The 13,113-nt window shown below is 40.9% G+C and overlaps 1 protein-coding gene across 1 annotated transcript in view; it reads right to left on the bottom strand.

Moving 5' to 3' along the window:
* Positions 1-234: 234 nt before the first annotated feature.
* lamb4 (laminin, beta 4) overlaps positions 235-13,113 on the bottom strand; it is a gene marked incomplete at its 5' end in the record, with an annotated part of 92,256 nt that continues 79,377 nt past the window's right edge. Inside the window, 5 exons of the mRNA XM_063477421.1 lie at positions 235-462; positions 5,192-5,345; positions 5,496-5,663; positions 5,751-5,886; positions 6,814-7,021. Of these exons, the coding sequence (XP_063333491.1) occupies positions 323-462; positions 5,192-5,345; positions 5,496-5,663; positions 5,751-5,886; positions 6,814-7,021 (806 nt within the window). The remainder of the gene's footprint in view (positions 463-5,191; positions 5,346-5,495; positions 5,664-5,750; positions 5,887-6,813; positions 7,022-13,113) is intronic.

The raw sequence follows: 13,113 nt of genomic DNA, 5'->3' as shown, positions 1-13,113 counted from the left end.
TTGGATATTTCTGTTATATCAGGCCTGAAGCTGTTTGATGAAGAGTTTATTACAGAATAACTGAAACTGTTCATCAGTGTTGTTTTCTGTCCTCATATTTCGAAAGGCATGTCTTCATTTGTATTGTAGCATACTGTATTTAAAAACAACTCAAAACCTCAACAGAAAAACTTTAAAAAGTTTGAAAACTTGAAACAAAGAAAAAAAAAAACATAAGTACAAACAGTGAATAAGATTCAGAATAAATTCAGCTACAGCAGATTCTGAGCAGTACTGCTGTTTGCAGTACTCACTGGTATCTATTAGCAGTATTACAGTATATCTATCCAGTACACTCGGTGTATGCTTGTGCTCGAGTTGAGATTTCCTGTCGAATCGACTCAGCCGCCTCCAGCAGGTCGGACACTTCAGCAGCTTTCTGGTTTCTTCTGTGAAGCAGCTGCTGGATCTTCTGCTCCATGTCTGCAGAAACACAAAGAAACTCATTTTAATTCATATTATATATATACATATATACATATATATATATATATATATATATATATATACATATAATATACATATATACACACATATATATATACATATATATGTGTGTTGGGGCGATCGTGGTTCAAGAGTTGGGAGCTCGCCTTGTAATTGGAAGGTTGCCGGTTCGAGCCCCGGCTTGGACAGTCTCGGTCGTTGTGTCCTTGGGCAAGACACTTAACCCATTGCCTACTGGTGGTGGTCAGAGGGTCCGGTGGCGCCAGTGTTCGGCAGCCTCGCCTCTGTCAGTGCGCCCCAGGGTGGCTGTGGCTACAATGTAGCTTGCCATCACCAGTGTGTGAATGTGTGTGTGAATGGGTGGATGACTGGATATGTAAAGCGCTTTGGGGTCCTTAGGGACGATTAAGGCGCTATATAAATACAGGCCATTTACCATTTTACATATATATATATATATATATATATATATATATATATATATATATATATATATATATATATATATATATATATATATATATATATATATACACACACATATATATATATATATGTATATATATATATATATATATACATATATACACACACATATATATATATATATATATATACACACACACACATATATATATACATTATGTATATATGTATATACATATATACGTATATATATATATATATATATATTTATATATATATATATATATGTGTGTGTGTGTGTGTGTGCGTGTGTACAGTTATGTGCAAAATAATAGCAGTGTTTTTAAAACAACAGAGGAAAAGTTCAATGTTCCTAATAGGATTTATTTCCATATATACAAAGCTACTGGGAGCCATGCACATTCAATTCCAAATGAAAACATGAACAATTTTTTAATTTCTTGTCTTTTTATTTCTACTGAATATGAAGAAAAAGACTATTAGGTTGTTTAAAAAGTAGGAGTGTCTGCATCATTTACAAACTGGAATATTTACAGTATGAACTGAAAATGAAATAAAGATTTTGCTTTTCCTTTAAGCGCTGAACTAATATTTAGTTGTATAACCATTATTTCTGATCCCTGCTTTACATCTGTGTGGCATGCAGTCAGCTAACATTTGACACCTGCAAACAGAAATTGCAGCCCAAACTGATCTTCTGCATTTTTGGGTTTTGCATCAAAAACAGAAATTTTGAGGTCACTCCACAAATTCTCTATCGGATTGAGGTCCGGGGTTTGGTCTGGCCACTTCATGACATCAATCTTTTTGGTCTGCTGGTGTGTTTGGGATCGTTGTCCTGCTGACACGTCCATTTAAAGGGCATTTCTTCCTCAGCATAGGGCAGCACGACCTCTTTCAGTATCTTTAGGTACTGAAAGAGGTCCATGGTGCCTGTTATGCAATAAATGGGCCCCACCCCAAAGTATGAGAACATCCCCAAAGCATGATGCTTGCACCTCCATGTTTTACGGTCTTCACGGTGTACTGTTGCGTGTATTCAGTGTTTGGGGGTCGTCTCACAAACTGTCTTCGGCCTTTCGACACCATAAGAACAATCTCGCTCTCATCTGTCCACAGAATATTGAGCCACTTGTCTTTAGGCCATTGTGTTCTTTGGCAACGTGTAACCTTTTCAATACATGTGGTTTTTTTCAGCAGTGGTACTTAATCTGGCTTCACATAGGTGTCCTCTGATTGTTGAAGTTCTCACAGGTAAACTGAGACCTTTAATCTCTCTGGAGCTGATCACTGGATTCTTCTTTGCCATTCTTGTCATTGTATGATCTAGGCAGATGGTAGTATTCCTTTTTCTACCACGTGTTTCAGGTTTTCTTTCCCATTTCAAAGCATCTGAGATCTTTTTAGCTGAGCAGCCAATTATTTTCTGCACTTCTTTGTATGTTTTCCCTTCTCCAATCAACTGTTTGATCACAGTTCTTTCTCCCTCAGTAAGCAAGGGCTAAAACCAGCAGGTAAAACATCTGCTGACTTCATTCCTTAAATAAGGGCCATCATTGCCACCCATTTCTTCACAGACTGAATGATCTCCCTAACTGAACTCCACACTGCTATTAATTTGAACACACCCCTTTCACTGAATGGGTCATTTACCCCCAATTAGCAGCATGCATGTCATGTGTGTTAAGTCTGTTGGTTGGCCATTACTCTGCTACACCTAATCATGAATTTGTTCCCATGTTGTATCATCATTTCTGCCAAAATCAGTACTTAAACACAATGATAATGTTAGACTGCTATATATATATATGAAAGACATTTTTACAAAGCTCAGAGATTCCTTCTAGTATCCCTCTACAGAGGGACTATCGAGTGCGTCCCCAGCAGCTGCATCACTGTCTGGTGTGGTACCTGCACCAATACCCTATCAGATCCCAATACCGTACAACGGAGAGTGAGAGCAGCTGAGAAGATCACTGGAGCCTCTCTTCTCTCCATCACAGACACTTATTGCACCCACTGCATCTGTAAAGCCACCAGCGTTGTGGAGGACCCCACACACTCTTTTGCCTTCTGGCAAGAGGTATCGGAGCACTCGGGCCCTCACTGCCAGACTCAGGAACAGTTTCTTCCCCCAAACTGTCAGACTCCTGAACTCTCAGTGACTGGACTGACACACACACACACATCTTCCAACGCGTCACTGCCAAGCACTTATCTGCAGAACCTCATATACACACATACACACCTTCATACACCAAGTGACTTTTTGCACAATAGTCTTTTGCAAGTTTCTTTAACTAGGGTGACCATATTTTGATTTCCAAAAAAGAGGACACTTGGCCCAGTCATGAAGAACTTTAATAATATAGTTTGCTTCAAGAAAACTTTAACATATTTAAACGATGCCTTCTCTGTGTGGTTATTATAATTGTGAAATTAAAAATATTTAATATATTTAATATTTAATACATTTCAACAAGTGCAAAAAAAGAGGACGGTTGGTCACCCTACTTTAACACCGTTGTGTCTGCATTGTCTTGTGCCTGCATCGTTGTGTTCTGTCTGGTGTTGCACTGTCTTTGTTTATTTATATGTAAAAAAATTTTTTGCAATTTTTTACATATAAATAATATCACTTGGTTTTCCTATTTTCATCTTCATATTATTAACCGCCTTCGTCCTTCACTCACTCCACACAGTACCGCCATACTTGTCAATGCTCTTGTCACATCTCTTTTCGATTACTGTACTTCTCTTCTCTGTGGTCTACCTCATAAATCTCTACATAAATTGCAGTTAATTCAAAATACAGCTGCTCGTATTGTATCCAGAAATAGATCCACTGAACATATAGCAGCTGTTCTTAAACAGCTCCATTGGCTTTGAGTTCACCTCCGTGCCAATTTCAAGGTCCTGCTTCTTACTTTCAAAGTGCTTAATAACTTCGCTCCTCCATATTTATCTGATCTTCTCCATACATAGGGCTTTGGAGAAAATACCGTCTCTCTGCATCCAGATGCAATCTGTCTCTATACCGTCCTTTTTCACTTGAGCTGTTTTTAAGCATGCTTCGTAGCAATCATCCTTCCAAACAGTTTGTTTGGATTCGTGCCCTTCAAATGTTGCCCCGCTCCTACAATAGTTCCAAAGCCCTATACTCACCCCCTCGTACACTCGGCTCTCTTTCAGCTTCCCTTCTGTCTGTTCCACCTGCCCGCCTGACTACCATGGGACTCAGAGCCTTTAGTTGTTCTGCTGTGAGACTTTGGATGCACTTCCACCAGATTTCCAGACCACAAACTGTCTCTTCACTTTTAAATCACATCTTAAAACCATCTATTCAGAACTGCATACCCTTCATTATGAGTCCGTCTTAGTACATTTTTACCTTTCTTAGCTTTTATACTTTTATGCTTGTTTTTTTCCTCATTTACCTTATGTTTTTATTTAGTTTTACTATGTTTTAATATATTGTATTGTTGTCATTGTTATTGTACTATTGTAAGGTGACCTTGAGGGTCTTAAAGGCACCTATAAATAAAATGCATTATTATTATTATTAGCATTATTCTTAATAATTTTTGCACATTGCACTTTATGTAGTCCTGTGTTTATTGTCTGTTATGTGTGGCACCATATGGAGGAACTCCTTTCACTGTGTAGTGTACCACTGCACAGGGTTGGAATGACAATTAAGCCACTTGACTTAACTTGAGATTTAGTGGGTGTTAACCACTGCGTGCTTAGTTTATGTAAAAATTTAGTTTTTTTTGTTTTGGTTTATGAGCTTAAATTATGTGTGTGTTGTATATGAGTAGACTTGTATATAGTTAAACATGTATGGATTATATAATGTAGAATTCTGAATACTGATTTGTAAATACTGGAATTTGAAATGAGGGGGTAGGAACAGAAAAGGTGCAAACTTCATCCTACTTCTTTTCGAGCGTACACATTGTGTAGATATGGAGATAATCATGAAACTTGATGTTTAGGTTTTTCTTTTCTCTTGTTATTTCAGTTATATTTACACGATCGAAATAAACATTATTCTATTTATGGATCTATATATAGATGTGGGAGTGGAGATACATGACCGGAAACATACAACAGTTAAACACAGAAGCAAAGCTGTGATGGGAACAGAGATTTTACTTTGTCCAGTAACAACAGAGATGACATTTCAGTGCCTCAGAGTTTATCTGAAGGTCACACCTATCACACCTCAAACACACCAGCAGGTCAGCGGTCTGACCTCGTATCTGCTGGAGTTTGTCCTCCACTTGTCTCTTTATGTCCTCAGCTTCCATCATGATGTTCTTCAGTCGACCAGCAGCTTGACCCTCGACCTCCTGATTCTGTTGTTTTTGCTTTAAAACCTCAAGCTGCTCCATGACATCATTGAGCTCCTGTTTGACAGAAACAGTGTTCTGATTCTCATCTGAGAGGTGAAACTGAAGACAGAGACTCAAAGTTGTGTGCAAAGTTCAGAGTTTTACACAGATTTTTCTTGTCTAAAAGCCTCAAACACATATAAATGTGTCTATTGGTGTTTTTACCGTCTCTGCATCGGCGGTCATGTTGAAAGCACTCTCTGCCGCCTCTCTGGCTTCTCTCGCTGCCTCTCTGTTCTCCTCAGTTTTATCCTTCATAGCTTCGATCTCTTTCCACAGATCTTCAGTCTGAATCATGAGCCTCGCCTCAATGTTGTCCAGTGTGACTTCGGCCTGAAACAGAAAACAAACACGAGCACATCAGCATCAGGCTGAACAAACATCTAAGAGATCATATGTGAAATATTTGGGATGTTTTACATCTCGGATCCTGTCTTTGGTTTCATCTTTGTTTCTGCTCACTCTCTCCAAGAGGTTGTTAGCTTTGTCCTGAGCTTTGTCTGCTTCATAAATATCCTGAATGATCTTCCTCACATCAGTGTTCTCCATCTGCTCCCTAAATACAATAAACAAAGACGATTAAGGTTCAGAACACGAGGAGGACAAATATGTGTTCCACCTATAAATCACTAATCAGAAAGGAGGTAAAAAAGGAGGTAAAAACATCAGAGAGCAGCGACTCTCAGACTCAGAAAGCTGATCCTGCTCCTGCTGCCGAAGATTCGAAGGACCAGTTCAACACTGAAAGCATCTCACTATACCTGAGAAAAACATCTAAAACTCATGAAGAAAAATAATGTTTCATGCAGTCACACATCAGCCGTGGATGTGTCCAAAACTCCTGAGTGTTTGTCTGAAAGTCTAAAAATGAAAAATGGCCTCTGATACTGTTTGAGGTCATCTTCACAGTCGCGGTATTATATTGTTCATGACATCATCAAGCTCCTGTTGGACAGCGTTGTAGAGAGAAGTTGTGTCCTTACCATTTCCATATTGAAATGTTATAGATTCTTTCATTGGTGACAAAAATAGGGGGAAACACAGATGAGAGAGAGCAAATGATCTAAAATCAAAAGAGTAAACATGGAGGTTTCTGTGGTAAAGTCTTAACATGGGGATGACTCACTGCTGGAGCCTCTGCTGGATGTTAGAGGAACTGCAGCTGATGGTGGTTTTAGGGTAGGGGTGGGCAACTCCAGGCCTCAAGGGCCGGTGTCCTGGAGGTTTTAGATATCACCCGGGGTCAGCACACCTGAATCACATGATTAGTTCATTACGAGGCCTCTGGAGAACTTCAAGACATGTTGAGGAGGTCATTTAGCCACTTAAATCAGCTGACATGTCTAAAACCTGCAGGACACCGGCCCTTGAGGCCTGGAGCACCCCCACCCCTGTTTTAGGCTAAAGGTTGTATTTCATTTATAGTTTCTAGTTTTTGGTTTGAATTTAAATTTTACGTCATTTTTATGTTGTCAGCACTGACTTGAGGTCCCGAGCTTCCTGCTGCAGGTCTCTGGCTGCCTTGACTTTCTTGTCCAGGTTGTTTAAGTCCTCCAGGAGTCTGGTGGCATTTTTCAACAAATTGCTGACGTTACTGATCATGGACTGGATGTTAGCAGGTGACTGTGGGAGCTGGATTCTCAAAACAGCTTGTGCCATTTTCTCAGTGTCCTCTGGAGGAACCATGTCATCTGTCAGGGAGGAAATGTGAAGAGCAATGAAAAGGTTTCCTGCAGAGAAACAACACATACTCACATAGAACAGCATCACAACAGCACCAACATACTCTGTAAACCCACGTTCTCTCTCTCTGACTTCAAAGGATCCATCCTGTACTTTGCTGCCATCTGGTGGCTGCTGGTTCAAAGTGGACGTGATACACTACATGTATAAAGGCTAATTTGCACCATTGAGCCCTGTTCTTTATAACTGTCACAGATTTAACACTGCCTGTGAATTTGGATTGGAGAAATGCACAAAACAACAATCAGCAAAAACACACCAAGCTTAAAAATTCACAATGAAAGAACAATATAGTATCTACAACTGCTTTAACATTCATGTAGATACTAAAATGTCTCAAATAATTTTACATCTTTAGTATGTACAACTGGATGCTGTGGCTGTTGAAACAGAGACCCTCAAATCTGAAGTACTTGACTCCCTGGTATAACTATCAAACACACAGCTTAAAGCGGATAACTTGTAAGCTGGAGAGGAAATGGCATCTTACTAATTTAGTAGATCATCATTTAGCCTGGAGAAATAGTTTGTTTTCTTCCCACACTATGTAATATATCTAATCTCCAAAAGTTGATTCTGTTTATCTGGATGTAGTGTTCTCAGTGGGAGAAACGTTTCGTCACTCATCCAAGTGACTTCTTCAGTCAACTGTTCCGATACTCCTGACATGTACGGGATCACTACAGGTTTTCGTTTAGTCAGTGGTTGTCCTTCTCTCCTGGATCGGCTGGAGCTTTCTTTAGGCTCCTTCCCAGCTTTGACAAATGTCCAGCTGGGATAACCACATTTACTCAGGGCCTTCTTGATGTGATGTTCTTCTGCTTCCCTGGCCGCTCGGAAGCTGGGAAGGTGCCTAAAGAAAGCTCCAGCCGATCCAGGAGAGAAGGACAACCGCTGCCTAAGCGAAAACCTGTAGTGATCCCATATGTGTCAGGAGTATCGGAGCAGTTGAGATGCATTTTTTCTAAACACCGGGTCTCTGTGGCTTTTAAACCCCAAAACACACCGTACCAAAAATTGGTCCACCCCAAGGATCGGGTCCCCCGACACAGACAGAGTAACATAGTGTACGCTGTTAAGTGCCAGGAGGATTGCCAGGATTTATACATCGGGGAAACCAAACAACCTCTGGACAGGAGGATGGCACAACACAGAAGAGCTACCTCGTCAGGCCAGGACTCTGCAGTCTATTTACACCTACAGGCCAGTGGACACTCTATGATGAGGATGTACACATCCTGGACAGGGAGGAACGCTGGTTTGAGCGCGGAGTCAAGGAGGCCATTTACGTGAAAAGGGAAAGACCATCTCTGAATGGAGGAGGGGGCCTAAGGGTACATCTGTCACCATCTTACAATGCTGTGATTGCAGCCATTCCCCAACTATCTGTGAATGGTACTCATGACCATTGATCAGTGGTTGTAGATCAATGGTCATGAGAATTTGCATAATCATGATGAAGGAACTGACCTCCCAGCCCATTGTTCCTTCAGTGGGCTGGTTTCAGTCATTATGCAAATGTACTCTTTATAAGATTGGGGAAACCTGCAGTCAGCTGAGACTGAAGGAGTCACCTGGATGAGTGACGAAACGTTTCTCCCACAAAACGCTACGTCCAGATGAACAGAATCAACTTTTGGAGATTTACTTTTCTGGATTATTGAGAATGCATCAAAAAATATATCTAATCTTTGCACAACATCTCTAAAATTAGAAATATCCTGTCTCAGAGTGATGCTGAAAAACTAGTTCATGCATTTATTACTTCCAGGCTGGACTACTGTAATTCATTATTATCAGGAAGTCCTAAAAACTCCCTGAAAAGCCTTCAGTTAATCCAAAATGCTGCAGAAAGAGTCCTGACAGGGACTAGAAAGAGAGAGCAGATTTCTCCTGTATTGGCTTCCCTTCATTGGCTCCCTGTTAAATCCAGAATTCAAAATCCTGCTCCTCACATACAAGGTCTTAAATAATCAGGCCCCATCTTATCTTAATGACCTTGTAGTACCATATCACCCTATTAGAGCACTTCGCTCTCACACTGCAGGCTTACTTGTTGTTCCTAGAGTATTTAAAAGTAGAATGGGAGGCAGAGCCTTCAGTTTTCAGGCCCCTCTTCTGTGGAACCAGCTTCCAGTTTGGATTCGGGAGACAGACACTATCTCTACTTTTAAGATTCAAACTTTCCTTTTTGCTAAAGCATATAGTTAGGGCTGGACCAGGTGACCCTGAATCTACCCATGACCCTTTTAAAGAACAACCCCCCACTACAGTTTAAATACATTGGATGACCCATCAATTAATTTTAGAACTGGTGAAGCCTCTTGGATGAAACATGTTCACAAACTTAAAGATGTCCCATCGCTTTCTTTCCAAACTCCTTAGTGTTATGCCTTTTGGTCAAAAGTCAGTAGTTAGTGCATAATCTGATTAAGTTACATAAGCAAGGTGATAAATAAGTTCAAAGTTAAGAAATATTATAAGTAATTCATGCTAAAAACAGTTAAGATGTGTGGGTTTGAAATTTGCTCAGAGTGCGACATCGTTATCACAAGCGATCTTTGTATTGTATGTGCGGAAATGGGAGCGAGGGAGCGCTCTGATCATTCGCCTATCTTTGACGTATTTTCTCCGGTAATGCTGTGAAAAGTGCTTCGGCAGTATTAAGGTCAAGGTCAAAGGTCAAGGTCAAATTTATTTATATAGCACATTTCAAACAGCCAATGCTGCACAAAGTGCTTAACAATATAAAAATGGCATTGAAAAGCAACAATGTAATACAATAATAACAATAAAAAACAATAATAGGACAATAAAAGAATTAAAACAATAACTAAAACTGATTCAAATAAGACCAAAATGCTTGGATCATAGTGTGTTAAAAGCCAGGGCATAAAAATGTGTCTTTAGTAATGATTTAAATTGCTCAAGTGTTTGTGCAGATCTAATATTTAAGGGGAGACTATTCCAGAGTCTGGGACCTGCCACAGAGAAGGATCTATCACCACGGGATTTGAGATAAGTCCGTGGGATGGACAGCATTAATTCTGAGCTAGACCTCATGGTTTTTCCTGGAGCATAGGCAGAGAGGAGCTCAGACAGGTAAGGAGGGGCTCGGGCATTAAGTGACTTAAAAACAAAAAGTAAAACTTTAAATTGGATCCTGTAGGAGACAGGAAGCCAGTGTAAAGAAGCTAAAACTGGGGTTATATGCTCTCTCCGTTTGGTACCAGTTAGCAGGCGAGCAGCTGCATTTTGAACCATCTGAAGACGATGGATGGTGGCCTGATCTAGACCATAATACAATGAATTGCAGTAGTCTAATCTGCAAGTAAGGAAAAGGTGAATAAAACCCTCAAAGACGTTAGCCGGGAGGTATGGCTTTATCTTGGCTAGCTGTCTTAGCTGAAAAAAGCAGGACTGAACTACTGCACTCACCTGCTTATTCAATTTAAAAGAACCATCAATGAAGACACCGAGGTTTTTTACATGTGTTTTACAATACGAGGAAAGGGCGCCCAGAGTGCTGTCGATATGATTAAAGTTGCCAAAAATGACAACCTCAGTTTTATTTTCATTTAGCTTTAAAAAATTTAATGACAACCACTGTTTGACATCGTCAAGGAAGCGTAATAAGAGCTGGGGATGGTCTGACCCTGCTTTTAAAGGTAGATAAATCTGCAAATCATCAGCAAAACAGTGAAATGAAATGCTGTACCGCGAGAAGATGGAGCCCAATGGCAACAAATAGAGTGCGAACAGGGCAGGACCCAAAATAGAGCCTTGAGGTACACCGTATTTAAGAGGGGCTATTTTGGAGTTGTGGGGGCCCATATTGACATGACAAGACCTTTCTGACAAATAGGACCGAAACCACTGTAGGGCAGATCCTTTTAGGCCAGCATGAAATTCTAGCCGTGATAACAGGATGTCATGGTCGACCGTGTCAAAAGCTGCTGACAAGTCCAACAATAAAAGGGCAGCAGGGCTGCCAGAGTCCAGAGTTAAAAGAATATCATTAAAAATCCTTAAAAGTGCCGTCTCAGTGCTATGTAGTGATTTAAAACCAGATTGAAATTTTTCAGAGATCATATTAAAATCAAGGTGGGCCTGCAACTGTAGGTAGACCACTTTCTCCAAGACTTTAGATAGAAATGGAAGCTTTGAGATTGGCCTGTAGTTGGACAGAACAGTTGGGTCCAGGTTTTGTTTTTTAAGAAGAGGCTGAACTATAGCTTGTTTAAAGCATGATGGGACGCAGCCTGTAGCAAGGGACATATTAATTAATCTCAGGATAAAAGGCCCAACAGTATTAAAAGTGCTTTTAAGCAAGCTTGGAGGGAGACAATCAGAGGGGCGGTGTGATGGTCTAAGGTCACTAACTACCGCAGTCAAGTCATTAAGGGAGACGGGATCAAACTGCTCTAAGACAGCTGAGCACACAGGAGAAAGACTCGGATCTGAAGCAGCAGATGACGAGACAAGAGCCCTAATCGATAGAATCTTGTCATTAAAAAATGCTAAAAAATCATCGCACATACTTGGTGAAGAAATGACTCCGGCATTATCACGTGAACTAAGAAAGCGATTAAGGACATTAAAAAGTACCTGAGGCCTGTGACTGTTTACTGACACTAAATTTGAGACAAACTTTGTCTTTGCAGTTTTTACAGCTTCTTGGTGAGCAGAAAGACGAGTCCTTAAAATCTGTAGGGAAATGTGCAATCTGTCCTTTTTCCATCTCCTTTCGGCGTGTCTGTAGTCACGTCTGAGGGAGCGCGTATGTTCGTTCAACCATGGCTCTGATAAATGTTTAGCGCGCACAGTCCTGAGCGGAGCAATAGAGTCCAAGATATCAGTGCAGGTAGAATGAAGAATGTCCGAAAGGTCCTCAACACTTTTACAGTTGGAGTTAATTATTCCAGAATCCATAAAGGCAGCAGAAAAAGCGGGCGCTGTTAGAGCATTAAGCGCTCACTTTTTGCGCGCTGGAGCGTACGGCTTATCTACCGAGCAGCGCAGCGTTAGAGTGAACAACACAGGAAGATGATCGGAGATGCGCAACTCGGATATTTCCGTGATGCACACATCCAGCCCGTGGGAGAGCACCAAGTCCAGTGTGTGACCTCTTTCATGCGTGGGACCGGTAACCCACTGGGTCAAGTTAAAAGAGTCAATAATATTTAAAAAGTCCTTGACCAAAGGTTTAGAGTCACAGCAGACATGGACGTTAAAATCACCAAGGATTAAAAAACTGTCGAAATTAAGAACAATTCCAGCCATAAAACCTGAAAACTCTTTGATAAAATCCTTATTAAACTTGGGAGGACGGTATATGAGGGCACACAGCAAAGGCGCAGCAGAGTTTAGGTGTAGCTCAAACAGCTGGAGTTCAAAACTAGAAAATGAGTCGTGCTGTAATGTTTGATGGCAATGAAATCGAGCGTTGAACACGGTGGCTAAGCCTCCCCCCCACCAGAGGGCCGAGGGAGATTGAAGAATGAGAAATTAGGAGGAACCAGTTCCGAAAAAGCTACAGACTCACCGGGTTGAAGCCATGTTTCTGTCAGAAACAGAAAGTCCAACTGTTGTGACTTTAGGAAGTCATTTAATACAAACGTCTTGTTTGCTAATGATCTTACATTTAGTAAAGCCATTTGGAGTGCGAGAGAAAGCTGAGAGCGGGGGATCAAGTGTCGTGGGAGCTCCAGGGACAACAGGCAGGATCCATCTAAAGATGCACTCTGCTGGTCCAGTAGTTCCACAAGAAGCATGGAGAAGAGCTCGGACTTTGATGAGTGTACCAGCCCGCTTTCCTCGTTTCCTTGGGCGCTTCTTCCAGGAAGTGGTGTAGGAGTATTGGCACAGATAAACCGGAATATAGGGCTCAAAAAGTGGTGGAGGAGGCCCATAATCATCTCCTGTCTCCGTTTGTTTAAGAGCCAGGTCATACGATGCTTTGATTTCTAAGAGTAACTGGCGATTGTACACACGCAGAGCGAGGGCATTTTGGGATAAAATAGAAAAGGATAAGGCTAGC

Source organism: Pelmatolapia mariae, linkage group LG7, assembly GCF_036321145.2.
Source record: "Pelmatolapia mariae isolate MD_Pm_ZW linkage group LG7, Pm_UMD_F_2, whole genome shotgun sequence".
Taxonomy (NCBI): domain Eukaryota; kingdom Metazoa; phylum Chordata; class Actinopteri; order Cichliformes; family Cichlidae; genus Pelmatolapia; species Pelmatolapia mariae.
Note: the sequence above shows the minus strand (reverse complement) of the source record. Positions and strands in the feature narration are given on the sequence as shown.